The 26302-nt window shown below is 38.4% G+C and overlaps 3 protein-coding genes across 3 annotated transcripts; 1 reads left to right on the plus strand and 2 right to left on the minus strand.

The window, feature by feature from the left end:
* Window positions 1-546: 546 nt before the first annotated feature.
* LOC143539707 (serine/threonine receptor-like kinase NFP) lies at window positions 547-2510 on the plus strand. Its single transcript, XM_077032938.1, has one exon. The coding sequence runs from the start codon at window positions 614-616 to the stop codon at window positions 2447-2449; it is 1836 nt and encodes a 611-aa protein (XP_076889053.1). The 5' UTR covers window positions 547-613; the 3' UTR covers window positions 2450-2510.
* A 770-nt stretch (window positions 2511-3280) lies between these two features.
* On the minus strand, window positions 3281-6091 carry LOC143539733 (calcium uniporter protein 3, mitochondrial-like). The gene is made up of 2 exons (XM_077032961.1): window positions 5392-6091; window positions 3281-3871 (listed from the first exon to the last, which is right to left on the minus strand). Exons 1-2 carry the CDS (start codon window positions 5896-5898, stop codon window positions 3410-3412), a joined length of 969 nt encoding a protein of 322 aa, XP_076889076.1. The 5' UTR covers window positions 5899-6091; the 3' UTR covers window positions 3281-3409.
* A 6954-nt stretch (window positions 6092-13045) lies between these two features.
* Window positions 13046-16002, minus strand: LOC143539708 (uncharacterized). The gene is made up of 7 exons (XM_077032939.1): window positions 15929-16002; window positions 14501-14691; window positions 14322-14402; window positions 14129-14249; window positions 13749-14027; window positions 13597-13662; window positions 13046-13165 (listed from the first exon to the last, which is right to left on the minus strand). Exons 2-7 carry the CDS (start codon window positions 14689-14691, stop codon window positions 13073-13075), a joined length of 831 nt encoding a protein of 276 aa, XP_076889054.1. The 5' UTR covers window positions 15929-16002; the 3' UTR covers window positions 13046-13072.
* Between the last annotated feature and the right edge of the window lie 10300 nt (window positions 16003-26302).

Here is a 26302-nt window from a genome sequence, read left to right on the forward strand (position 1 = left end):
AATTCTGTCCTTTTTCCTCCAAATGCACCTCAGTCCCTCATGCGAGGGGCTTGCGAATTAGGGTTGGGAGAAAAAGGACAAAAATGTCCCTTACGTGTGTGGTACGTTGATGGGTTTAACGACCAGACTTAACGGTGTTAGTGAGCTCGGGTTTAATTGCAAGTGAAACGAAACCACATGGACGAAAATCGTAGATTTAAAACTACTGGACTAAACCCGCAGATTTGGAAAAACCATAAGAACAAAAACCGCAGTTTACACTTTCATAAATCATTTTCATAATTATGCACATGAACTTTTCTAAGATTTTTTTTTCTTGACTTTAATGATGATTCACTAATTTGAAAGCTTCTAACTAGACAACCTTTGGCTAACATGTTGCAGCTAACATCATATCCTGCCGGCCAAACTTAGATTTAATACTAAATTACATAAATAAACTATACAATTATTGGAAGTATCTTACTTAAATAATCAACATGCCAAACTTTATGAACAAATTTTATATTAATCCACTTTAAATCATTAATAATCAAGGACTGAAAGCTAAATAATACTAGTAATCTTGTCACATAATATTCAAACACTTCACATGTGAAGCAACCTCATTCACATGGCACTCTCATTTCTTATGTTCTTGATTCATTCCATAATCTTAATCTCGCCAAGTAACGTATATGCAACGCTTGCAGACACGAATTTCACGTGTTCTTCTGACGCACCACCTTCATGTCAAACCTACCTCACGTACCGCGCAAGGTCACCTTACATGGACCTTGGAAACATATCAGACCTGTTCGGTATCAGCCGGTTAAGTATAGCACAAGCAACCAATCTCACTTCCGAAAATGAAAAAATAGCGCAAGATCAGCTTCTTTTAATACCGGTTACTTGCAGCTGCAATAATAATAACCGGTATTTTACTAACGTTACATATGCGATAAAAAAAGGCGATAGCTTTTATGTGGTCGCGACGTCCGTGTTTCAGAATTTAACTAATTATCACGCGGTTGAAGATATGAACCCGTCTCTAAACCCGACGAATTTGACTGTTGGTGAGTCAGTGGTCTTCCCTTTACTATGCAAGTGTACGAAAGGACCGAAGCAGTTTGAGAATAATATTCACTATCTTATTACATATGTATGGCAACCACAAGATGATATGTTGCATGTAAGCTCCATGTTTGACACGAGTTCGGATAATATTAATAACGAAAATAATTTTCGTAACTTCACCGAGGCTGTGTGTCTTCCGGTTATTATTCCGGTATCTAAATTACCCGTGTTCTCGCTTTTTACTTCAAGTAAAAAGTCTAAAAACATTCAGATAGTACTTATTGTATTAGGGATTTTCGGGTCGGTTTTATTATTTGTTCTGTTATGGTTTTTGGTACATAAATACCATTCGGGTAAAACTAAAATAGTCTTGGCTCGAAAGGAGTCGGCTTTTGAGTTTACCGACTTTCTTTACACGAAAAAAGCGTTGAAACATGAACCGAATGGTCCGAATGTACCTGCGAAGACAAGTCAAGATAAACTGCTAGCAGGGGTGTCAGGTTACTTATGGAAACCGATTATGTATGACAGACAAGTGATAACAGAAGCAACCATGAATTTTAACGAGCGGTATAGAATAGGCGGGACGGTTTACAAAGCCATGATCCATGGTCAGACACTACCTGTGAAAAAAACCCGTGATCCAACCGAAGAACTCAAGATTTTGCAAAGAGTAAACCACACAAATTTAGTCAAACTTATGGGGGTTTCATCTGACTTTGATGGAAGTTGTTTCTTGGTTTACGAGTATGCAGACAACGGTTCACTCGACAAATGGTTGTTTCCAAAACCGGGTCCATCGGTCCATGTTAACTACCTCTCGTGGTCACAACGGTTGAGTCTAGCGTTGGATATAGCGAACGGGCTTCAATACATGCATGAACATAGTCAACCGAGTATCGCGCATAGAGACCTTAGAACGAGTAATATAGTTTTGGACTCCAAGTTCAAGGCTAAAATCGGGAACTTTGCGGCTGCAAGGCCTGCAATAAGCTCCATAATGTTAAAAGTTGACGTTTTTGCGTTCGGGGTGATTTTGTTGGAACTGCTTTCGGGTAAGAAAGCGATGGAAACTCGAGACGATGGAGAGGTGTGTATGTCATGGAAGGAAATAAAAAAGATAATAGAAGTTGATGATAAAAGGGAAGAGAGTTTAAGGCTATGGATGGATCCGAATCTCGGTAGCGGTTATAATATTAATGCTGCTATGAGTATGGCTGCATTGGCTAGAGCTTGCACATCAGAGAAGTCTGCAGATAGGCCCGGAATGACTGAAATTGTGTTTAATTTGTCGGTTCTTGTTCAGTCGAGTTTGGAAATGTATGAAAGATCTTGGACTTCGGGTTTGGAAACGGAAGATGATCATATGATCACTCCGGTTGTAGCCCGTTAGAAGCTGTAAACGTGATCACTTCTGTAAATTATTGTTGTTGATATAGTTTTGGTTCATTTGTGTGTGTGTGTTGTAAATTTGTAATCATACACTTGTAAGGGTGAAAGAACAATAAATTTTAAGAGATCTTATAATCAAACGAAGTACAGAATGACATAAACGGGCCATGTTCTGGTTGACTTGTTTAATAAATTTTATTAAACGGGTTGTTCTCAAGTTTAAATGTTTAACATGTTTAATTAGACATGTCAACGCGTTTAATTAAACAAGTCAACCCTCACCCACCAAGCCATTCACGACCCGATTACCTCATGTATTACAAACCGTTTAACAAGTTCACAACTTGATTACAACCTAAAATATACACCCACGCGTCTTCTCCATTTCCATAGCTTTAATTCTCGATAACAATAAGACAAAATAAAAAAAAAAGTAAAATGGGTTAGTACCGCCCATGACCATTGTTTGTCTCCACCACCTTTGAATTGTCACCGACTGATGGGCCCACAACCGCCCACACCGCCTACACCACCTTGTAGTCGTCTAAACCATCATCGCCAGTGCACAATTAAATATATAGTGGATGAACGAGTTTTGTTACTTTTTTTCGAAAACGATGCATTTCATTCTGACTCTATTTTGACCCAAAACCCGTTTTAACCCAAATAAATTGATATTTATTTTAAAAAAATCCAATTTGGCCCGAACCCATTTCACCTTAAACCCGATCTGACCCAAACCTGTCCAACCCATCCAACTTACGAGTCAATTATATTTTTCAGTTTAATTAAACCCAATATAATTTTACCAAACCAAAAGAAAAAAGGCGAAAAAACATGAACAAAACTTGCCTATCCATGTCAAGTTTACAAAATACCTCTTTCCAATCTAAAGGTCTCGAGATAAATAGATATTTTTTTTTCAGGGGCCTTAGAATAAATTTCTATTTCATCTATATGTTCAAGCGAATCGACTTTTTAGCACCAAAGTTTCACTCGGCCACGCCTCGTGACGTGGGTAACAAGCTTTCCTCAACTCGTTATATTTCCCCAAATCAAACCCTTCACGTTTCATCAACTTCTTTTGTTTCGCACCAAACCTGCTTTGGAAAAACCCTTCAAAAGACGGCTCTTTTGCGGTCCTCAAGAAAAAAGCGTACCCACCCATGAAATAAATTGATGTGACATAAAAGCAAATGGGCTCCATCACGTCCCATGAAAGCTCCCAAAATGTGAGCCTCATGAACCCTGCGGTCTGGACCATTAGGTATGCCAGACCGCCCCATAGCTCTCTATGGACCATTTTTTCCGCCTTGGTGTCGATGGCGGCCTTCCACCGCTCCATCTCTTCCAATTCTTTGACTAGCGAGTTGTGGGTCGCCGGTGAATTTGGGGGCAGCAAGCCATATATGGCTTTCACCACCTGTAATACAAAATTGTTGGTGAAACTAGACTCACCTAACTTCACATTTGACCATTTTTTTTTTTCAAATTCTTTTTATCTAATCAAAACTAACACAAAATTTAAAAAAATAAATAAATTAAATAAATACAAGATGTAACCTTGCCCAACAAAAACAAGAATGACTCGAGGCGCCTAAATTGGGTTTTTTTTTAAAACAGGTTTCACGTTTGGTTAATAAAGTCAAGAACCGGGTCAGGTCCAGGACCGGGTTTTATACTCATATGTACAAATCAAGCTTATTTTTTTTCCTGTAACCCAATTTTGACCCCACACAATTATTAAGTCAAACCCAAATCCCTTTCCATATCAAGTTTTCACAAATACAGCACATATTTGGTTATGCCAAATTGCAATACATGCATTACAGGCTGTAACTTATCCGGGTTATTATTATTATTTTTTAAGGATCATGACTTCTTGAGTATCCTTTATCGGAAATCTCACTTAACCCAACAATACTCTATGAACCAATAAAAACAGCTAAAAGCCTAAAACATAGTTTATTTAAATGCATTAAAAATAGAAAACTAGTGGATGTTTAAATTTTTTTTAAGATATCAATGGTGCTTGGAACTAGGAATGAGCAAACTCGGTACCGGTACCGGTACCGAATCGTTACCAAAGTTTTGAGTTTCAGAATCGGTACGGTACTGGTATTTCCCGAATTTTTACCTTCGGTACCGGTACTATCCCGGTACTGGTCCCGAACCGAATATTTCGATACCGGTACCAAGAATTTACGATTTTCGGGATCGGTATTTTCGGTACTGGTACGGTACCGAGCTCATCCCTACTTGGAACTAAATTAGAATTTAAGGGCAACTCTAGAAGTGCTTTTGGTAAAAGTGATTATTTCCTTATGGCTTTTCCAAAAGTAGTTTTTAAAAAAAGCGTTTGGATTAGTTTTCATGATTGGAAATACCAAAAGGTATGTAAAATGACTAACCAAAAAGAAAATTCTTATATATATACTAGCTTTATAGATAATGAAATGGTATATATATTTGTAATTTGGTATTCCAAAAGCAAAACAACCTAAACAAGATTATTCACTTATTTGTTTTTTGAAAAGCAAATAAGTAAATAATCAACTTTAAAAAGCTCAACCAAACACATTGTTAAAAAGATTTTTTTTTTCTAAAAATCATTTGAGAAATTGCAGGTAAGATTTAAAAAAAATTATATTTTTTTCTCCTTGGGAGGAAGATGAATCAAAGTAGTCTCTAGGTCAATCTGTCTCCACCTCAAATAACCCTGTGATAAAAACATAACACAATAATACAAAAAGAACCCATCAGATTTCACTCAATTCCAATAAATTTATTATTAATAGTGTGTGCAAACTGCAAACCCTAAAACCCCAAATGCTTAGAATTCATTCATTCTTTAAACACAACAAATAACATGAATAACTGAATAAACCAACCATTTCTTTATATGCGCGTATTAATAATAATAAAATGATATTAGAAACCAACCTGATCAGGCTTAAGGAACACAATGTTCCCCAACACGATAACCGAACCCGCATCATCTAACGCTTTCGCTAACTCCAACCCTTGATCTCTGCTCGAGCACCCGTCTACACAGATCTCCACAAACTCGTCATACGTTACGTGGTCGTGACGACCACTACTCAATTTGTATTTCAGTTTTTCAATTAGCGAGACCCAAAGAATCTTCTTAGCGTCTGCAACGGAGATCTGCACTGGTGAAGAGCATGTTTGTGTGTGTGTCTCCGCCAGCGGAGATCTCCGAGCCGGATACGTGTTGATGTCCGGAGGTGGAGACAAGACGTCAAGACGTATCCGGCTTCTCGTAATGTCCATCTCCTTCAGCCTCTCCAGCACCGGCCGGAAGGGGGTGGTGGCGGTGGTGGCTGTGGAGGCTGAAGAGATGCGGCAGTTACGGAGGGTTTGGTTGGAGAAATTGGTGTTGCAGATGTTGTTGAATATACGGTGAATTAGGGTTTGCTTTATCGCCATTGATGATTATTGTAATGATGATAAATGAAACAAAATGTTATGAATGATGATGATGATGATATGCCTTTTATCATGGTTTTGATTTGCCGGAGAACGATTGCTCTTTTATAGTGAAATATGAAGGTGTGAATTGTTTGATAATTGATGGCCGTTAATTCTTCCATGCTTATTGGTGGGTTAATCTTGATCGTTAAATGATTAAATTTATTATTATTATTATTATTATTATTGGGGAAAGTTCGTGTATATTTTGATCTTAACATGAGTACGTAGAAAATAATGCCAATTTATTTAAAAATGCGAACGTAAGAAACAATACCAACTACAATACCAATCTACATAAACAATGACTTATAATAACAAAGAAAAGAACCTAAAAACTACAACAAAAGTATCAAAATCTAGAACAAAATAATAACAGCATATACCAGCAAATACTTATATCAGCAAAAGAAAACATCTAATAATAACAACAAAATATAAATAAGCAAATACTTATAACGTCTCATAATCGAAAATTAGCAAATACGAACAAAAAATAGCAGCAAACACCTATAAAAATAAATCTAATCATAACAACAAATTTGTTCTCATCGTTTTCATGTTAAGAATAAAATGTATTTGATCATGTTTCTACTATTATTATTATTATTGTTATTATTTTTTTGATATGATATCATATTTGTGATTCAGTTTGGTCTAGAGTTTATCCGGGTGTTTTCGTTTCATCGTATGTTACGTCAAAGAGTTTTACTCTTGTGATGACACAACGACTGTTAAGTGACAGCCTACAGTATGGTTTTTCAGATGAATGATCAAGCCAAACTCTGAAACCAGTATAGTATGACCTGAGTGAGGTGGGGCTTTCTAAATTGAAGACTGGGTGGCCTAAACACAAAAAAAGAAAGTCGTTTTATAAAAAATAATTACATAACTATGTAACATATATATGTAACAAAATCCGTCACGTTGCGATGACGTAAAGCGATGGAAATTAAATTGGTAACGATGAAATATGTTGGAGCATCGACTAAATTACATAAATAAAATTGTAAGCATCCAAAATAGTATCGGTATACGTATAGTTTATGATGGAAGCGTCACGAGTTTGGTCAGAATCATTTAGGTACGTTACGATACTAATATGAAACCCAAAAGTAAGTTAGTAAACGTCCATAATAGGGATGAGACATGTATAGGTTATGATAAAAATATAACGTATTTTCAAATATGTTTCATTCGGTCAGTATCTTTTATGTTTCTTCTTATCATAACGAAACTGATAAAAATAGAATTTCGTCAAATTAATATATTTAAAAAAACATATCTTAAAAGGAAAAAATCTTAAAATAATCAGAATCAAAATAATAATAATAATTAATAAAATTATAACCCAATTTTCTTATTGGCTCCTTTTATATTTCATAGAAACATCCAAACGATTTACAATGAAGTGGCAGGTAAGCGGGCAACAAGCTGCGCCGCAACCCCCTTTTGGATAGCAAACCCAATCCGACTAAAAACAAAGTTTTGATTCTAGAGTTTATCCGGGTGTTTTCGTTTCATCGTATGTTACGTCAAAGAGTTTTACTCTTGTGATGACACAACGACTGTTAAGTGACAGCCTACAGTATGGTTTTTCAGATGAATGATCAAGCCAAACTCTGAAACCAGTATAGTATGACCTGAGTGAGGTGGGGCTTTCTAAATTGAAGACTGGGTGGCCTAAACACAAAAAAAGAAAGTCGTTTTATAAAAAATAATTACATAACTATGTAACATATATATGTAACAAAATCCGTCACGTTGCGATGACGTAAAGCGATGGAAATTAAATTGGTAACGATGAAATATGTTGGAGTATCGACTAAATTACATAAATAAAATTGTAAGCATCCAAAATAGTATCGGTATACGTATAGTTTATGATGGAAGCGTCACAAGTTTGGTCAGAATCATTTAGGTACGTTACGATACTAATATGAAACCCAAAAGTAAGTTAGTAAACGTCCATAATAGGGATGAGACATGTATAGGTTATGATAAAAATATAACGTATTTTCAAATATGTTTCATTCGGTCAGTATCTTTTATGTTTCTTCTTATCATAACGAAACTGATAAAAATAGAATTTCGTCAAATTAATATATTTAAAAAAACATATCTTAAAAGGAAAAAATCTTAAAATAATCAGAATCAAAATAATAATAATAATTAATAAAATTATAACCCAATTTTCTTATTGGCTCCTTTTATATTTCATAGAAACATCCAAACGATTTACAATGAAGTGGCAGGTAAGCGGGCAACAAGCTGCGCCGCAACCCCCTTTTGGATAGCAAACCCAATCCGACTAAAAACAAAGTTTTGATTCTTATGGGCTGATACGTTACTATACACAACTTTCTGAATCCTATTCAAAAGGTCCACGGCATCCGGAGCTAAGAAACCAAAAGTGTCAAAGGCGAAGGGGATAAACACGTGTTGATTCTCCAAACAAGCTCTCTCGTGTTTAGCAACCTTGCCCGATGCCGCCTTCAATGCTGCCTGGCCTGCTACAAATCCAGTGTCCCTAATCCCAACAAGAGGGGACACTCATGTGAGGTCGACACAAGCGTGTTTTCCCCTACCCACCCAAAAACAAGTATATCGGCCGGTCGTAATGTAGATCTTCCTTCTTGAGGATCCGTAAGAAAGTTTACGGGGGCTTCCTTTTTAGTCGAAATTCCGGCTCGTTTAAGAACATCGCATAGAACATCCCTCACCAAATCATACATGTACTTAAACCCAGGAAACTCTTTGCAGTGAACCGCATGCTCGCCAAAAGAATCCAAACAAACCTTACGGCAAACCGGGCACGGCTCATTTACCGGAAACAAAGGGATCATTAACCGATACTTCAGGATGGCCCGGTACTCCAAAGCCGACATATGTTGGCCCAACCCTTCAATAGGGAAAACACTTAAGAAATCTTGAGCCCGAATACACTCAAACACCGCTTTCTGACGAGGGGAAAAATCAAACTTCATTTCCAAACTCTTGATGATTCCACTATAAAGGGCACTTGCCAAAGCATGTTGGGCTTTAGGGGGGCGGTGTCTTTATTAGAGAAACCGCTAATGTCAAAATCGGGAAGTGAAAGTTTATATGTATTTTTTAAATTTGACAATATTATTGATATTATAAAAATTGTTTTATTATATTTATTTAATACATATAGGTTCTAGGAATTAGCTAGGTAGTTTTATAGATTATCAGTGTTTGTTGTTTCTGTTCTTCTTCCACGTTTTTCATGCATGAAAGACGAAATTTAATGAAACTAGAGAGAGTCACATATGACTTTTTTTGTTATTCTTTCATATATAGATACATCTTATCGTGTATCGAGTGTACATGTTCACAAAGGTAGTTGTGGGGTCCAATGGGAAACGCCTTGATTGGGTAAAAAAGTTGTTTGGAAATCGTCATTGAAAGTTGCTATTGTCCTGTCGTAAATAAAGGTCAGTAGTGACGTTGAACTTCGATAGTGAAACTTTTTAAACTTTACTAGTGAAACTAAAACTTGGTAGTGACTTTGGAATTCCGGTAGATGTTGGGTATGCAATGGAAGTACAAATACCCATATTGGATGTAGTTGCTACGGTTACATCTTAATTGTGAACACTTGCGATGTTTCACCGCAAACTTTGCGTCAATTCGGAACTTATATATGGATATCACTTGATCTATTTTCAAATATTGAATTTCACGCATCAAGCTTCTTGTTTTTTAAAAGAAACTTGTTATCTTATCCGGTTATTAATTACCCTATGACCTATTGGTACGTTAGTGATTTAGTGCTTGACCCTCACAAATATGCTAGTGAGTTTAAATCCTTGCATTTGTAAGATAAGATGGAATTTTAAGTGTTAGAAAATTGTTGTTTAAAGAAAATAATTTCTTGATAGGGAAAATATCAAATGATTCAAAATTATTTATAATGATCACATGCTTAAAAAAAATTGTCGTTGACAAAATTTACAAACTTCTACAACTATATTACATAATTTATTATATGTGTTTCAAGAAAATAATCACATGATTCAAATCATATATATTTGAATGATCACATGACTAAAAAAATATATTCAAGTCAATCATAGACGAAATTTACAAACTCCTACATCGATGATGTAGAATCACAAACACAATTACCCTACTTGTATATATAATTACTCTACTTAATTCTCACGTTTAGCACGTCAATTTTATTTATACGTTAACTTTCTCCTAAATTTTTATTAAATAATTTTCAATTTCAAATATAACTAGTGACAAATGTTATAGATTATAGATAGGTTTTAGGTTGGTTTGAGCAAAATAATAAATAAAATTAAAAATGTTGCCATTCAAAAATGTATAACGTTGAAACTAGTCATTGCCGCGTCAGGTTATCCGGAGAAGCATCTTCTGCCTATTTATTCTATACCACGTACACTTTAAAATATTATTTTAAAAATAATAAACAATAAAGAATTATCATAATGTATATAAGCTTAAATAATTATTAAGTCCCTAATTGTGCTCTTAATTTATCATTATTAATGAACTTTTGTGACAAATGATTTAGTACATGTAGCAAGATCTCACTCTCGAATTCATGTTGAAGTATAACGTAAATTGTATTTTATTTTATCTCATTGGGTAGAAACTTAGGAGGGTCTTGATGGATCACGTGAATTTTTGTAAAAGGTTCTCGTAGTTACAAAAGAACTATTGATATAAAAAAAGGCTACATAAATAAAGAATATTAATTATCTTGTTAGTTTATAAATTATACTTTAAAATTAAAACATAATATTATGTTATATAAACTACATTGTTAAATAGAAATTAGCTAATAAAAGAGGATGAGAAAGATATTCAATATTCATTTCACAAAATAAAGGTAAAAGAAACATATCATCTCTCATTACTATAATACTATTTGCATTTAAACTTTCTTAAATCTTATATTGAATTCAGTCACTAATTAAAGAAAACTCTTTTAAAATCAGAAAAATATATAAAAATGATAATAAAATGAAAGATCAAAGGGGATATTCTCACGCAAAGAAATATTCTTTATTATCATGATTCATGACTAATTATTCCATTTTTAGCCAGTATGATCATTTAGCACAATGTTCAAATTAAAAATTCATAAATAAAAAGTCTACAATAGTGTAGAAAGGCTAGAAGATGGTATTAACAAATGAGTTTTAAGGTTTTGAGTAGGGGTGAGCATTTCGGCACTAATTGCAGGTACCGAACCGACATTGAATTCGATACCGAAACCAAACGATCTTAAATTTTCTAAAATCAAAGTTTTGATTTTGATTCGGTTTTTATCTAAAACTGTAACTAACCGCACCACACACATCCATAGTTGATTCCACGTAACGGAGATGAAAAGAATATTCACAAATTATGTTAAGATCCACGTAGATAATTAAATTATCCCAACAAAACAAATCCCATTATTAAAGTAGGGACGTCATCACCAATTATGAGCCATATTCATTTTAAAAAAAGCCTTACGCAACTCCAATATTCATGATTTTATTTCTGTGTATAAACAATAATTTATATATTAACATACCTAGACGTAAAGTTTCATCCATCTTTTCATACAAACATCTATTAAAATATTGTAAGAGTAGACATTAAAATTGTGCCTATCTTTGGAAGTATTATTCTTTTCAAATAATAGTTGTCACATTTATCACTATTGATATATTACAAGTATATTATTATTTCAATCAAATAATTATACTTGTAACGTTACATACAAGTTGAGTGTGTTTAAATGCAAGATTAAAGTCTACATGTTATAATGTGACTCATCAGTCCATGTATAATAATGTGTTATCGATATTGCTTTGCTTTATATATCGTATCATATACGCACATATAATAGATCCAACGCATCCGACCACACCTCATGACAGAAGCATGTTTCATGGTCATGATCTTTGTGGTAGTGATCAATACTTTCTCATGCCTTTTAACCTTGGCTATGCTTGTTAAAATTTCCATTTTGTGTTTTAAACTTAAAAAAAATGATGTTGGCGCACAAAATGTACTGTGTTTTATTAGTTATTTAAAGCATACTTCATTAACCACCAAAAGCAGTTGCAAAGTGAGAGTTCAGATTACATTAAATATAATAGTTTTCATAATAAATGTAGTATTGTGTACATCCATGGCATACAAGTCGTTGTAGTATAGTGGTAAGTATTCCCGCCTGTCACGTGGGTGACCTGGGTTCGTTCCCCGGCAACGGCGATTGTTATTTTTTTCTGCTTCTTTTGTTAGGCTAAAACAAAATAATAATGTAAACACTAACTAAAATTTTATTTTAGATAAAACTAAAGGAATAATAGTTTTTCCAAGCACTTTTGCTAAGTATAATTAACACATCCTTAAATTATGAATAACAAATTTTAAAAATAATAATAAAAAACATGGAATTAATTATATATAACTATGATGTATGTTTTGATAGTTATGTATCACCATTACATACCAAATTTGGTGCAAGGCTTATTTTACAAGAAAATGGTATATTTTGGACAAACGATATAAAATCTATGAAAATGGCAACTTTAAAGATCGTTGCAATTGATGTTCGATCCCAAAGAGAAGAGATCTTCAGAGAATGGATTTTTAAGTTTTGAGTGCCGCCAATGCAATTTCGTGTCATATTACAAATTTCTTGAAAAAAAATGTCCAATTAAAACAAAACCAAACTGATACCAAGATTACTTGAACAACCATAACAAAAACGATAGCTTGCATGGTCCACTTGAATAGCCCGCGCTTATGTTTTTACCTATAAATTCAACCGCAACAAACAAGATAGACGACAAAAGGCTGAAAATGGTGCTATAGAAGCTTCAATAACAAAATAATCACAATCTCCGTGTCTAAAAAACAAACCCCCCTTATCAAAAGTTACAATATTTAATTACCACAAAATTTTTGTTTTAAAAAAAACTCGATCTTTTCAAGGTTCCAATTAATCTTCAAAAGACTCCAACATGCCAAAACCTGAAAATAGAGACAAGCATTAAGAACATTGTTTCAACTTTCAAACATTATTTACAGTAACTATATTAAGTCATTAAACAAGTACTTACCGATCATATATTGTTTACTCGGTTGCAGTAACAACACTTTTTGGTTTACGAGACCTTTTCCTTTTCTTGCCCCTGCTCCTTACGGTTTCAACATTCTCGCTAACTTCCTGCAGTTGTATAAACGGGAAACACATTAAACACCAAATATAAACACAGTTCAACAAAAGCTCGACACGAGCCGAGCTGCTCGTGAGCTCAATCTGACCACGAGCCTCAAATATAGTCCGTTTAGTATCGAGCCCGAGCTTGAGCCTTTACAGGCCTTGTGTATTTTTAAGTTTTCTCTCTTTTGGAATTTCATGTATTAACTTAACACTTTCACAGCCAAGATTTGGCTCGTTTAAGGTACTAAACGAGCTTGTGCCGAGCTTAGGCTCGTTTAAGGTTTTTGTCAAAATATATAAAAATAATTAATAACAAACGGGCCGAGCCCGAGGTTGTAAAAACAAGTCGCAAACTGAGCTCAAGCCCTCGTAAGTCAAAACGGAGCTCAGCCGTTTACACCCCTACTTACAAAAAGAAATATATATTAACTTACTTTTTTGGCAACAGGTTGTTGATTCTCCTTTTTCTTCTTCTTCTTACAAGAAAGCGGGTTCGGACCCTGAAAAACGCCCATAAAAATGAGTGATTCTATCACCAAAAAATCATGGGAAAAAAAAAGGCAAAGCCTTAAGAAAGAGTCAAAACCTTAGCTTTTTTTCTCTTGAATTGTACTCTATCCTTTACATCAGTTTTGCTTCCGGAAGCACTTTTCTTTAAATCTTCAACGGTTTCAATTAAAGCTTCGTTTGCTAGCTCGTCTGTTTCTAAACTTCCCTTTTTCTTATTACTCAGCATTCTAATCTCATAGTCAGTCACGCGTGAGCGTTCTTCTTCAGCCAATTTGGCAAAGTGTTGTTGAGAATGAGACGGAGGCTCAAGAAATAAAGCATTTCTAAGTGCATAAATTACAGGCACAGCAGGAATCTGTAATCATAAAGAATACTAGTTAATTGCTAATTGTTAAACACTTAAAACAGTTATAAATTATAATAAGTTAGTAACTAAACAAATAAAAGAGGTATAACCTCTTTAAACTTCTTGCGCAAGTCAGTATCTTGAGTAGAAACAAAGAAATGCTCTGAATTGCTTTCACCGATAACGTCTGTTAGACAATTAACGGCACTCTTCCTCTTCTCGTGATCACACCTAATAATACCACTTCAGTGTCAATTGTCGATAATGAAAATCATGGTTAAAAGGTGAAAAGATGATACTGACCTTGCAGGCGCAAGTTCACGAGCCACATTAAGAGAATCAGAGTAGTTTTTACCAAGGCTCTTTAACTCAGCGAGAACACATCTAATGGATGAAATTAAATTACCGATTTAGTGAAAGAACATATAAGCCTAAAAGTTATTGACTTTTTGGATGCAATTTAAGTTGAAAAATATAAAAACCTGGTGGTGAATAATTTTACTGGGGCACCCAAAATATTTGAAATGGCGGTATCAGCTGGAGTGATGCGGTTAACAAGAAGATGGTGTATAAACGTCCCGTCACATAATATCTTGAAGGGTGATCTGAAACCGTAGCATGCTGTAAAGAATCTAACACTTCTTCTATGACTTTTTTGCTTCTTCAACCTCATCTGCAAAACAAATAATGAAACGTTTACTATGGTACGTACCACAGTCTTAAACAGTTGAACCCTAAATAATAATGAGATCACTTAATAATGATTTCGCAAGCTCAATCAGCAGCAACCGTTGATACTGATACTGAAAGTTATTTCCTAATAATGAGCATTGACGCACCATGACAAATTGCCCTAATTTGTACCTATTTTTAGTTGAATGTCTAATATCTATCTCGAAAACCTTTTCATGATAATTTCATGACAAGTTCATAATCAGTAAAACCTCAAAGTTTTCATCATTATATCCATAATAATAAATAAAACTAGTGGTTGAGTGCTTGGTTTTAGAGAGCAAGAAGCGCACTATAGCGATTGAGTCTAAAACCAAGGCACAAAAGTGTCCAATTTTCACACACGAGGCGCAAGGTGCTTACACACACACACACATATATAGGGTAGGTTTCCTTTAAGAACTCCAAAAAAAATTAAGAACTTTAGGAACTCTTAACAACCAACAATTATTTTTTTTTAAATTATATGTTAAAACATTATACTTTATATGTGATTACATATATGAATCACAAGTTTACATATATATAGATAAACAAATTAGAGTGTAAAACTTATTATCATAATTTTAATTGTAAATATTAATATATAAAGTGATAAAAATATACTCAAATAATATTAATGTATTTTTTTTAAATATAGTATGTTGATTAGAGTTCTTAAACAATTTAAGACTTCTGAAATGAAACTCATCCTATGTGTGTGTGTGTGTGCATAGGATTTTAGCAATATACACTTAAAATCTAGCTATAAATAAGCTTTAGAGGGTGTTTGGCCTAACTTTTATTTTTTGGCTTATGCTTATATCCTTACACAAATAAGCTTCTTCAAATAAGCTAAAAAACCATCTTCAAACAAGCTTATTCAAATTAGCCTATATAAGCCAATAAGCTTAAGCTTAAAAAGCTAAACCAAACACCAAATTAAAGCTTATTTTGTAAAAACAAGCTATAATCTTTGTTAAAAAAGCTAGGCCAAACACCCCCGGTTATGATTGAATATACAAACAGTCTGCATGTACAACCTAAAAGCTACATGTAAAACATCTTAAGGTAAGTATAAGTCTAGGATTAAATAATCAAATCGTAATACGAGCTTATACTACTGCACAGGTATCATTGATTCAAAAAACTGAACAAATTGAATAACAATAACACAAGTTTAAAGTTCAAATGGAAACCTTCTATGACCGGTGGCGGCTCACGGCGGTAGTGCGGTGGCTTCCGGTGATTATCGGAGCTCCTTTGTTCTCCGGCTGGTGGAATTTAGGGTTCTGAAATTGGGGACTGACTGGGAGTGCAAATATAATGAAAGTGAAGGTTTAATTTGCAAAGATAAGATAATATTAATTGGGTAGTGGGCTATATAACTTGTATATGGGCCTAGGGGTACTAAAGTGGTAATGTAGATTTAGTATAGTAGTCTAGTAGAGGTGCACGGTTCCGGACCCGGTTCCTACCTGACTCGCCGGTACGACCTGGTATAGGATTTCTCCCGAAGCCGTACCCAGAACCGGAAATACCCGGTCAATATCCGACCTGACGCTCCCCAATACCTGAAAAAAAACGGTCAAATACTCGACTATACCCGGAACATGTTCCTCCTTTACTCGGCTTTGACTTTTGTTGACCATACCCGAACCGGTTCCTACCCGGTTTCGGTTCCTGAAAATACTCGGTTTGTGCACCTCTAGATTGCAGTATACGACTACACGGTAAATGTATATACAAGTATACTACACAATGTGGGTTTTGTTGATTTGAGCTAAACCGAAAGTATTGGAACCGAAAGTCAAAAACAAAATGTGTAGTAGTTTGGTTTCGGTTATAAGCAAAACCAAATTCGAAAATGTAATTTGGCTCGGGTTTAATCGGTTTGAAATGAGTGTATACAAAAGAACTAGTTTGGCACTTATGAACGGGTTTCTAACCTGACCCAGTCGCAGTTCAAATCAGTTTGGCCCAAATCTGTTCGGTTTAAGATCCGGCCCGTCGGTTCGTGACCGGTTCGTAGTCTTTCTCCCTCAACCCGGTTTGGACCCGACCCAATTAGAAATTAGCTTCTTTTGTCCCAAAATGGTTTCAAGCCGATCCAAACCGGTTTGATTTGGCATAACATTCTTGCCTACAAACTGATTTTAAAACCAATCCGGTTTCAAGTTGATTCAAACCGGTTTGATCTGGCTGATCATTCTTGCCTACAAACCGGTTTTAAACCCAATTCGGTTTCTTTCCAAATGGGGTTTTGACTGTACTTTAAAGTTTAACCAACCCAGACCGGTCATTAATCCGAACCGATTAGGGATATAACACGTTTTGTACCTGACTAGTTTGAAACCAAATATAACACCTTTGGGGCGTGGCTTCGAATCTCAACTTTGGGCTCATTAAGATTGATAGGGGCTTGGCTTTGGAAAGTGGGCCATATTTTTTTGTTAAATCTAACACTTACAAAAATACTTGATAAAAAGTAAAAGATTTTTCACCAACTTTGAACACGTGAATTTATCTTATACTTCTATTAATTATAGTTCTAATCATTTCGTTTGGCTTCTATGTTGTGAGAGCTTCCCAACAAATCAAATTGTATATAAAAACGGAGTTAAGATTATTGAGATATCAATATAAACACACATCGCTTATCTTCAAATTGAAAGATCTTGAACAACCAAGTATGTATTTATTTTGTTTGTTTGATTTTTTAAAAATACATTTAGTTTTTGTCACGTGTATTTATTTTGTATTGTTACCAAGTTAAAAGTGTATTTTATAGTAGTCGAGCCCTAACCGGATGCGAGCTTAACATGAAAATTGAAATAGTTAAACCGAGCTCAAGCACTTTCGATTCGCATGCAACTCTAGCTAGACTTGATATATTTGGAGTTGGAAGCTAGTAGCTACTTTCATATTTGTACCAATATATATTAAAAGAAAAAAAAATACTATAACTCTAGTTGGAAAATATAAAATGTGCAAGTTTAATAAATAAAAGTTTTAATATCTCTAAATCTCTGTCACAAGCATACCCATTTACTGTGCCATTCTACATACTGTCACAACACAATAATACCCATTTGTATGCCAATAATGACAAGATAAATAATTGAGTTATCATATGATCTCAGTGGTTACCAATTTGTTTTTTTTTTTTTTGGAATGACCATGAGTAGATCTGTAGATGGATCATAACATCAAGTTGTCTGTTTACTTGTGATTCTTTGGGTCAGTTGTTAACATGTTGGCTCGGTTCAAGTTAACGAAACACATTGATTTTGATTACGCGGATGTATCTTAGAGATTATGTCTAAACTAATCTCCTCGTTCTCAGTTAGATGCATTAAACAAAGCTTTAATTAGATGTAATTCTATGATTAGATATAACAATGCATCAATTTGTGGAATGTGGATGACTTCAAGAGAAAATATGTGGTTATAGATTAACGACGGATCTATGCTTAGGCTATCCCTCAACTTTGTTTGCGAAGTGCAAAATTAATGTGGTTTTTTTTTCTTTCTATATTTTATGTACCGGATACCCTTTAACAAGTATTATGATATCAATAGGCCCATTTTTTCTATATCTTAAAATTTTTCTATTAGATTCACCACTGGTATAGCTACTATTGAAACATAAATAGATATAATATGTGGTATTTCGGATCAAGCCTAGGAACGCATTATAATTGTTGTTGCAATGTTCCAGTTTAAGACTAATTTACAAGTAAGAAGCGGGACTGAAAATTAACATACAAATATTTAATTCGACGATTGTGTAGGGATTTGAGTTAGGGACTAATAAAATACATAAAAGAGTGTGTATTTACATACATTCAAAATAGAGAAATATTGATTGTTCACACGGATGATACATTATGAACTCACCTTAGGTTAGGTCTATTAAAATTACAATTATCTTCAAATTACGAACACAATTAAAATCACATTTGAAACCAATATGACTCCTTAGAGCTAGATCTACATTAAAAAGGAGATTTTGAAGAGCCTGATCTACTTCAGTAAATATAAATTCGTTAACCTGATCTGACTCAAAATTTCTCTGAACTGACGTAAAAAAAACCGAAAAAACTGTGACACTAATTAAAAAAGATGGTATCCCTATCCCACTATATTTTATATCCAAACCACAATAGAGTTATTTATTTTTTGGTTTTTTACTAATTCTTTATTAAAAAAAGAATATTTATTGAAAAAGTGTTGAAATTACCTCATCCACTTGCTCCCTTGCTTCTCGTGTAAGATAAAGAATATGCCTTTTTATATACTTTACAACTAAGAGCAACTTTACAAAAGTAATGTACAACTATTTACAACCAATATTGGTACACTTTTATTCCCCCACGAGCGGGGGCATTATTGTCATTTCGTACGCCTTCATAGTTCAAACACTCGCATCTATTTCTTAAAAGGCGGCCTGATAAAATTCCAAAAAGTATCAAATCAAATGCTTTAACGGAACAAAATTTCACAATAAAAGAGCATTAATCATTTCACAAAAAGCACATTTAAAATATAATATTCATCTATTTAATATAAAAGATTGTTATTTAAACTTGTTTACAATTTAGAAATAAATATTTTTAATAATCTAAACTATTTGTTTTCACCACCACCTTAATCTATCATATTAACTAAGATTACTCAACTACATATTACATGATTCGAACGCTCATCATTTTGATCAAAGTATATCTTTAATATCTGAAGAGGTAGGTCCCAGCAGAGCCCAGTTGGACCTGCAGGACTCACCTTGAAGAGAGACGTCTGCGCAGAAACCAACTGGATCCGCAGGACCCACCATGCTCAGAGACGTGACGTCCTTACGCGCAGTACGCAAGCTGTTCCCGCAGGAAATGCCTCCCAATGGCGAAGTACTCCGCCTGTTCCCGCAGCTGTGGATACAAGCCATCAGGGAAGGCCACCCGCGCAGCAAGGCTACACGCACAAGGCACTTAGCTCTCAAAATAATTCAGTAGTCACCTGAAGGAATGAGCAAAGCCGGGAACAATCCCGCACAAAGGCGGGAGGGGGAATACTCCCGCCCAAATGAGCCAGTCCGTACGATACTGGAGGATCTTTTGTACTGTACCTGACGAGGTATGGGCAAAAGATCTGACCAGAGATACGACAGCTCATTGACAACAGTATGGCGAGCAGCATGCTCTTGTACTGTATGTCACTATTAGCCGCTGCCTACTCACCAACTCCTGTCATACCACGTGCATAGCCTGCAGTTGGTGGAAAAGGAATAGTACACAGCAGGCCTGGTCACTGTCAGCCGCTGCCTACCCACCAACTACCAGCATAGCACGTGCGTAGGCCACAGTTGGTAGAACAGGAATACTATTCAGCCGGCTATACCCTCTTGGAAACCTACCTTCGGCTATAAATACCCCAAATGGTATGGTCATCTCATCTTATCTTGTATCTTATATCTTATACCTGATATCTGCTCTAGCAATCTCTTAATATACACTTATATTCAAGAGCAATCTAGTCTGATTCTCACGCCGGAGGGTGGTCACAAGGAGGTACCCCCCCCCCCCTTCTCAGTGACGAGCTCACGGTGTCTGTTTTGCAGGTTATCAGAAGAACCATCTTTGCCGGATCTAACCCCTCGTGGGAAACATCTATTTAACCCCCAGATTATCCGTAATCTGCCCGGGGTCACTTAGTGTTTCTTCATTGGCGCCATCCGTGCATAAAAGCTAGAACTTAATTTCTTTTCAGTTTTTTCAAACTTCTGGAAAGATGGTTAAAGAAACTCCGGTAACCACAACCCCAGCTACTGGGGGGAATACCGGCGACTACACAGTTTTTACGAACACTACCCCGGTTACCCAAGCCGGGGCAAGTGCAGAAAATTTTACGAACACTACCCCAGTTACCCAAGCTGGGGCAAGTGCAGTAAATAATCGCTCACTGAGATTCACCGATACCCAGTTAGAGAGACAACGAACGAGGCTCCCCCGCCAAACACTCGATGAAGTTAAAAGGTGGGCGGAAGCACGTCAAAAAGAATTCCAAGCTGAGTTGGATGAACGCTTACGTTTACTCCAACAGGCTGATGAAGTCGTAGAGTACTTTGGCGATGATTCGGAGGAATCCGATAGTGACGCAAACCCTCGTCATAGGGCGAAAGGGAAGCGTAAGGAAACGGACTCCCAACCGAGAAGGCATTTTGGAGAAACCTTCAAACCAAAAAACGCGGGTGGAAACCCACGTGACTTCTCCAAAGCATTTAGACCAACTGCGGCAAATGCGGGAACGTCCAAATTTGCAAGGGACATTGCGGAAGCAATCGCCCCGAAAAGTGCCAAACAGATGTCCAACATCGGCACTTACGATGGTATATCTGATCCAGACGATCATTTAAACAGATTCATAGTGGGGGCAACCGTCAGTAATTGGACGGAACCTACGTGGTGTTACATGTTCCAAATGACGCTTGTTGGGCCAGCTAGAGCGTGGTTCGATCGTCTACCGGTCAACCACATCTACGATTGGGCAGACTTCCAACAGAAGTTTAGCCAACACTTCAGCCAACAAAGAAAGTATACCGAAGAGCAATGGACAATCCTCAATTGCATTCGAGAGGAAGATGAATCTTTGCCGGACTTCATCACTCGCTTCAACTCAAAGAAGCTAAGTCTGGGTAATATTAGCGAAGATCTTGTTCGCGCTGCTTTCATCCAGGGCGCGAACGACCCAGAGCTCATCCGCACCTTAACGGGTAGAGATGGCATGCCATCCACATGGGATGCCATCATGACAGCAGCTAAACGCTTTGCGGAAACGGAGAAGCAACTGGGTAGAGATCTCCCCCAGAGCACAAACCTCTACACCCAGAAAACAAGAGAAGACAACGTCCTTACCGCCCGACTAAACAAAAAGCGGAAGCTAGGCATTTGGCAGTCAAGGGTAAACTTTGACACCTCATCCGGCTTGCAACATCGGTTAGGCGGAAGGGATAACGTACAGTCGAACCAGAACTCCAGATGGACGCCACTCACCAAAAGCGTCACCGAGATATTCGCCACTGAGGAGCTCCCATGGCCAAAGGCTCCAATAATCCGACATCGTCACAATGCTGATCGGAGCAAATACTGTGACTTTCACAGGACAAAAGGCCACAACACTGAAGAATGCACAGACGTAAAGGAAATCGTCGAAGCATTTGTCAGAGATGGGACGCTCGCGCACCTCGTGGCGTAACGAACGCTGAGCAGGCTGACGCGTGTAGAACCCCAGTTGGGGAAAACACGAATAAAATTGCAGCTTCAATGTTGGAGACTACATACCGCGTAAACAACGAGATCCCGAACCAGGTGCATATCGGCTCGATGACACTCCCATCCCAACAACATGGAAGGGAGCTCAATTACACAGTTTGCATGTAGATCAATTCCAAATTTGTAAAGAAAAGGCCCAGAGCCACTTCTAATGGAAATGATTCTCCTTACAACATCGATGCTGATGATCTTACATTTATACTTATGAACTTTCCACACGGATATGCCGGTCTTCACCGCATACATAAGTGTGAAAGAAAGTCGTTGCGTGGGGAAGGCGGCAAAACCCGCATAAACCCAAAAAACGGCAAACCTTCACGCAGGTCAGTTAAAGGTAAAGTTCAGTCATCCCACTAAATGAAAGTGCCGGTCTATCCGCACGAATCATGATAGAGGAAACTGAACACTAATCTATTAACAACCGCGCGTCGAACGGTTAATTTATTCAACATTGATATGCCGGTATTCACCGCATAATTACGTGGAAAGTCGTTGCGTGGGGAAGGCGGCAAAACCCGCATAAACCCAAAAAACGGCAAACCTTCACGCAGGTCAGTCATAGGTAAACTTTGGTCATCCCACTAAATGAAAGTGCCGGTCCTAACCGCACAAATCATGATAGAGGAAACCGAACTAACCTATTGACAACCGCGCGTCGAACGGTTAACTTATTCAAAATACTTAGAAAATTTCTAACAGAAGGATGAGGAAAACCTCCACGCAGGTCAGATGTAGGCAAAGTTTAGCCATCCTACTAAGTGCAAGTGACGGTCTTACCCGCACAATCACGAACGAGGAAGCAAAACTTCAACCTATTATCTACCACGTTCAAAGGTTAACTTATTCTAAACACTTAGAAAATTTCAAAGGAAAAGATGAGGAAAACTTCCACGCAGGTCAGATATAGGTAAAGTTTAGCCATCCTACTAAGTGCAAGTGACGGTCTTATCCGCACAATCATGAAAGAGGACGCAAAACTTTAACTTATTATCTACCACGTTGAAAATTTAACTTATCTAAGTGCTAAAGAAATTGCTAAGTTAAATCAGAATATGCGTGAAATAAACAAGGCAAGGGATTGGCAAATAATCTTTATTCCATCGAAATTCAAATATTACAAAGATTGCTGGGTACATACCCGCATACAAAAGAAGCTATACAAAAATAAAAATCTACTCTAATGGTGGAAAAGGATCTTCAGGATCAAGCTTCAGGACCACTTCCACTTGGACCAGCACCATCGGTAGAGTGTGGCGGTTCAAGGAAGGTCTTTAGAATGGCTAGCCCATCATCAGCAGCAGCAACTTCGTTCACCTTCTCCACCACCGGATGCGGGAAGGCGGCATACTGATTCACTGCTTGGTCATATACAGCTTCAGTATCAACATCATATAAAGGGAAGTTGGAAGGCGGGATGCCTTTCTCAACGAACCCTAGACCAAGCAGGAAGCCGGCCTTTTCCCCATCCTCGTGAGAAGCGTTGAGGGCTGCGCTCATGGCATCGTCGTATGATGTGTCCGTGAAGACTCGATGCACAACCTACAAGAAAAAATACAAGTATCAAAACCTTTTCTATTTACAAAGAAAAGCGTGAAGACATTAGGAAGCTAAGCTTACCTGCGACAACGCTTCTCGAAGAAGCCATTCCTTGGTAACCAGAGCCTCCTGGAGGGCAGCTTGAGCTTGGTTACGGGCGCGTTCGGCTTCACTTTTGTTGAGGTTGGCAAGCAACACTTCTTTAGCCGCAGCCTCTTCAACGCCCTTTAGCTTCCGCTCAGTGTGGTCAAGCACCCCCCTCTGGTCCAAGATCTCTTGGAGCTTTTTGGCGTCTTCCATCGCCAAGGCATCATGAGCCTGTTGGAGCGCCTCTAGTTTGGCTTTAAGTTCCTCATTCTCGAGGCGTAGAGGCTCAGCAACAGCTTCAGCCTTGGTGGCCCTCTCAGTTGCGTTCCGTGCAGTTTCCTTAGCCAGCCGAAGCTGTTCGTTAACAGCTTGGGCAGCCTTAGAACGGGCCTCAAGCCGGACCTGAACTTCAACCTCGAGGGCCTTGAAGGCCTTCTCCTTTTCCGCAGCCACTGCGGTAAGCCTCTTGTTCTCCTCCCGGACAGCCCGCGCCTGAGCTACTTCTTGAATACGAGCTGCTTTTAACTTGTCGTTTTCACGACAGAGCAGCTCGACGCGCGGCTGCATCCGGGCCAGGAGAATCCGAAGCTCGTTGGTTAGCCTACCCTCCTGGTAGCTAGCCATTGCTTCCCCCAATGCACCACTGGGAGCTGCGTGACGAGCCCACTCCACGCACTCCACAGGCGTGCGAAGGGTTGTTCCTCGGCGGATGTTCCATCGTGGAACATACACTTCATTGGAATCCGACACTGCAAAAAACAAAAAGCAGTTAGGAAAAGATGATATAAAAAAAAAGGCCAAAAGAACCCTACGCACCTGTAGGGTCGACAACAGGCCGATAGCCGCCGAACCCATCACCTGAACCCAAGGGAAATCCATCCAAAAGGTCAGGCAGATGGGAAGGAGGCAGAGGTTGGCGAGAAGCCCCAAGCATACCTGAAGGATCGGCCGTAGCTGCCGACGTCGGAGGAGGCATAGAGGCCGCCGTGGTAGAAACCAACGGAGGTGAACTCACCAGAGGTGAACTCACAACCGCGGTCGCCGCTGCGGAAGTACCCGCAGAAATAGTCACCGCCGGCTCAGTGAAAGATTCAGTAAATATGGCACTGACAGCCGGCGGAGATGTCATCACAGTTGGAACAGTTGGCTCAACTGGGTGAGCAACTGAACCAACAACTGAAGCAGGCGCAGCCGCCTGGGTCATCGCCTCAGGTAGGTTGACCAAGCCTACCGTCATGGGTCCGGAGGTGCTCCTCCCCGCTCCACCCTGGAATGCGGTAGCATCCACGCCTGCACAAAGAAGATAAGTATAATGGCGGAAAGATATGAAGTTAAAAAGTAAAGGAAGTTTGTACTTACGGGTTTTCTTGAGCCTAAAAGTGCGAACAGGCGGGGACGAACCCGATGGAGCCGGCCTCTTCACGCCGCTCACCGTCGTTGTCCTGGGCTGCTCGGAGGTGACGGTCGTCTCAGCCTCCGGAGCAGTGGTCTTATCACCACCAGGGTTCCCCGCCACCTCCTCGCTCTCGGTCTCTGAATCAGACCGATGCACCGGATCGGCAGTGGAGGCAACCTTCGCCTTCCCCTTCCCGCCGGCAGCCTTCTTCTTCCGCACCAACGGAGGACCATCTGCGGATTCCTCATCAGAAGATGACAAGATTAGAGGAATTCCAGCAGAGGTTTCAGCATTGAGAGGTCGAGGGTTGAATAACGCCTTACCTGGCCGCGTGGCGCTCAGAATAGGGTGGCCTGTCGGGTAGACCTCCACAAACCGATCCCTCGTTTGCTCCAAGATGGGCAACTCGTTCTCATCGAGAGCACGAGTACCCATCCGAGCGGGACCATCACTCTCCCGCGGCTGCAGGAGAGACTGTAAGTCGTTCCCCTCTGAAATAAAAGAAACAAACAGTTAGAAGACAAACCTATATAAACAAAGAAGACAGAGCATACCGTAAGGGACAGAGTTCAAACCGTATTCGAGGACGATGGGAACCTGTGACGCCTCCTTCCACACCCGGCTCATCCCAAGCATCACCATCCCAGACTCCGCAAAGCGGTATACCGGAGTCTGGACCCGGGAGATCTTGGCGAACCACTCCGCCTCCTGGTAGTTGAGGGCGTGAAGGGCGGGGAGTGCTCTCCCATTCTTAAAGGTCATCGCAAGGGGGACGACGCGAGCGGAGATATAAAAAAACTCACGCTTCCACGACCGAAGACTGCGCTCGGTAGCGCAGATCTTCAACCCCTTGATCCGATTGACCAAGGTGTACCACCCCTGGATGCACCTCCAGGGGTAGAAGGTCATCAACCGATCTACGTGGGGCTCCACGCCCAGAATGAGGCACACCCACTCAAAGTGGCGGATCTTGGCGATCGCCATCGGGTGTACCTCCGTCAAATGCACCACGTGCCTCTCCAAGACACGGTATACAAACTTCGTTAATGGGAACCTGAGATTCCCATAAACGAAGAATGCAGCGTACACCCCTATCTTGCCCTTGGGGGCATCGTACACCGTCTGGTGTGGCTCCGGAAACTCAGGCTCGAACGGCTCGAGCATGAACTTCCGGACGATGTACTGAAAAAGCTCAGTGGGAAGAGCACACTGGCATTCGCCAGCAG

Source organism: Bidens hawaiensis, unplaced genomic scaffold (genome assembly GCF_021521415.1).
Source record: "Bidens hawaiensis isolate Kalapana, Puna unplaced genomic scaffold, B.hawaiensis_p1.1 tig00012010_1, whole genome shotgun sequence".
Lineage (NCBI taxonomy): Eukaryota > Viridiplantae > Streptophyta > Magnoliopsida > Asterales > Asteraceae > Bidens > Bidens hawaiensis.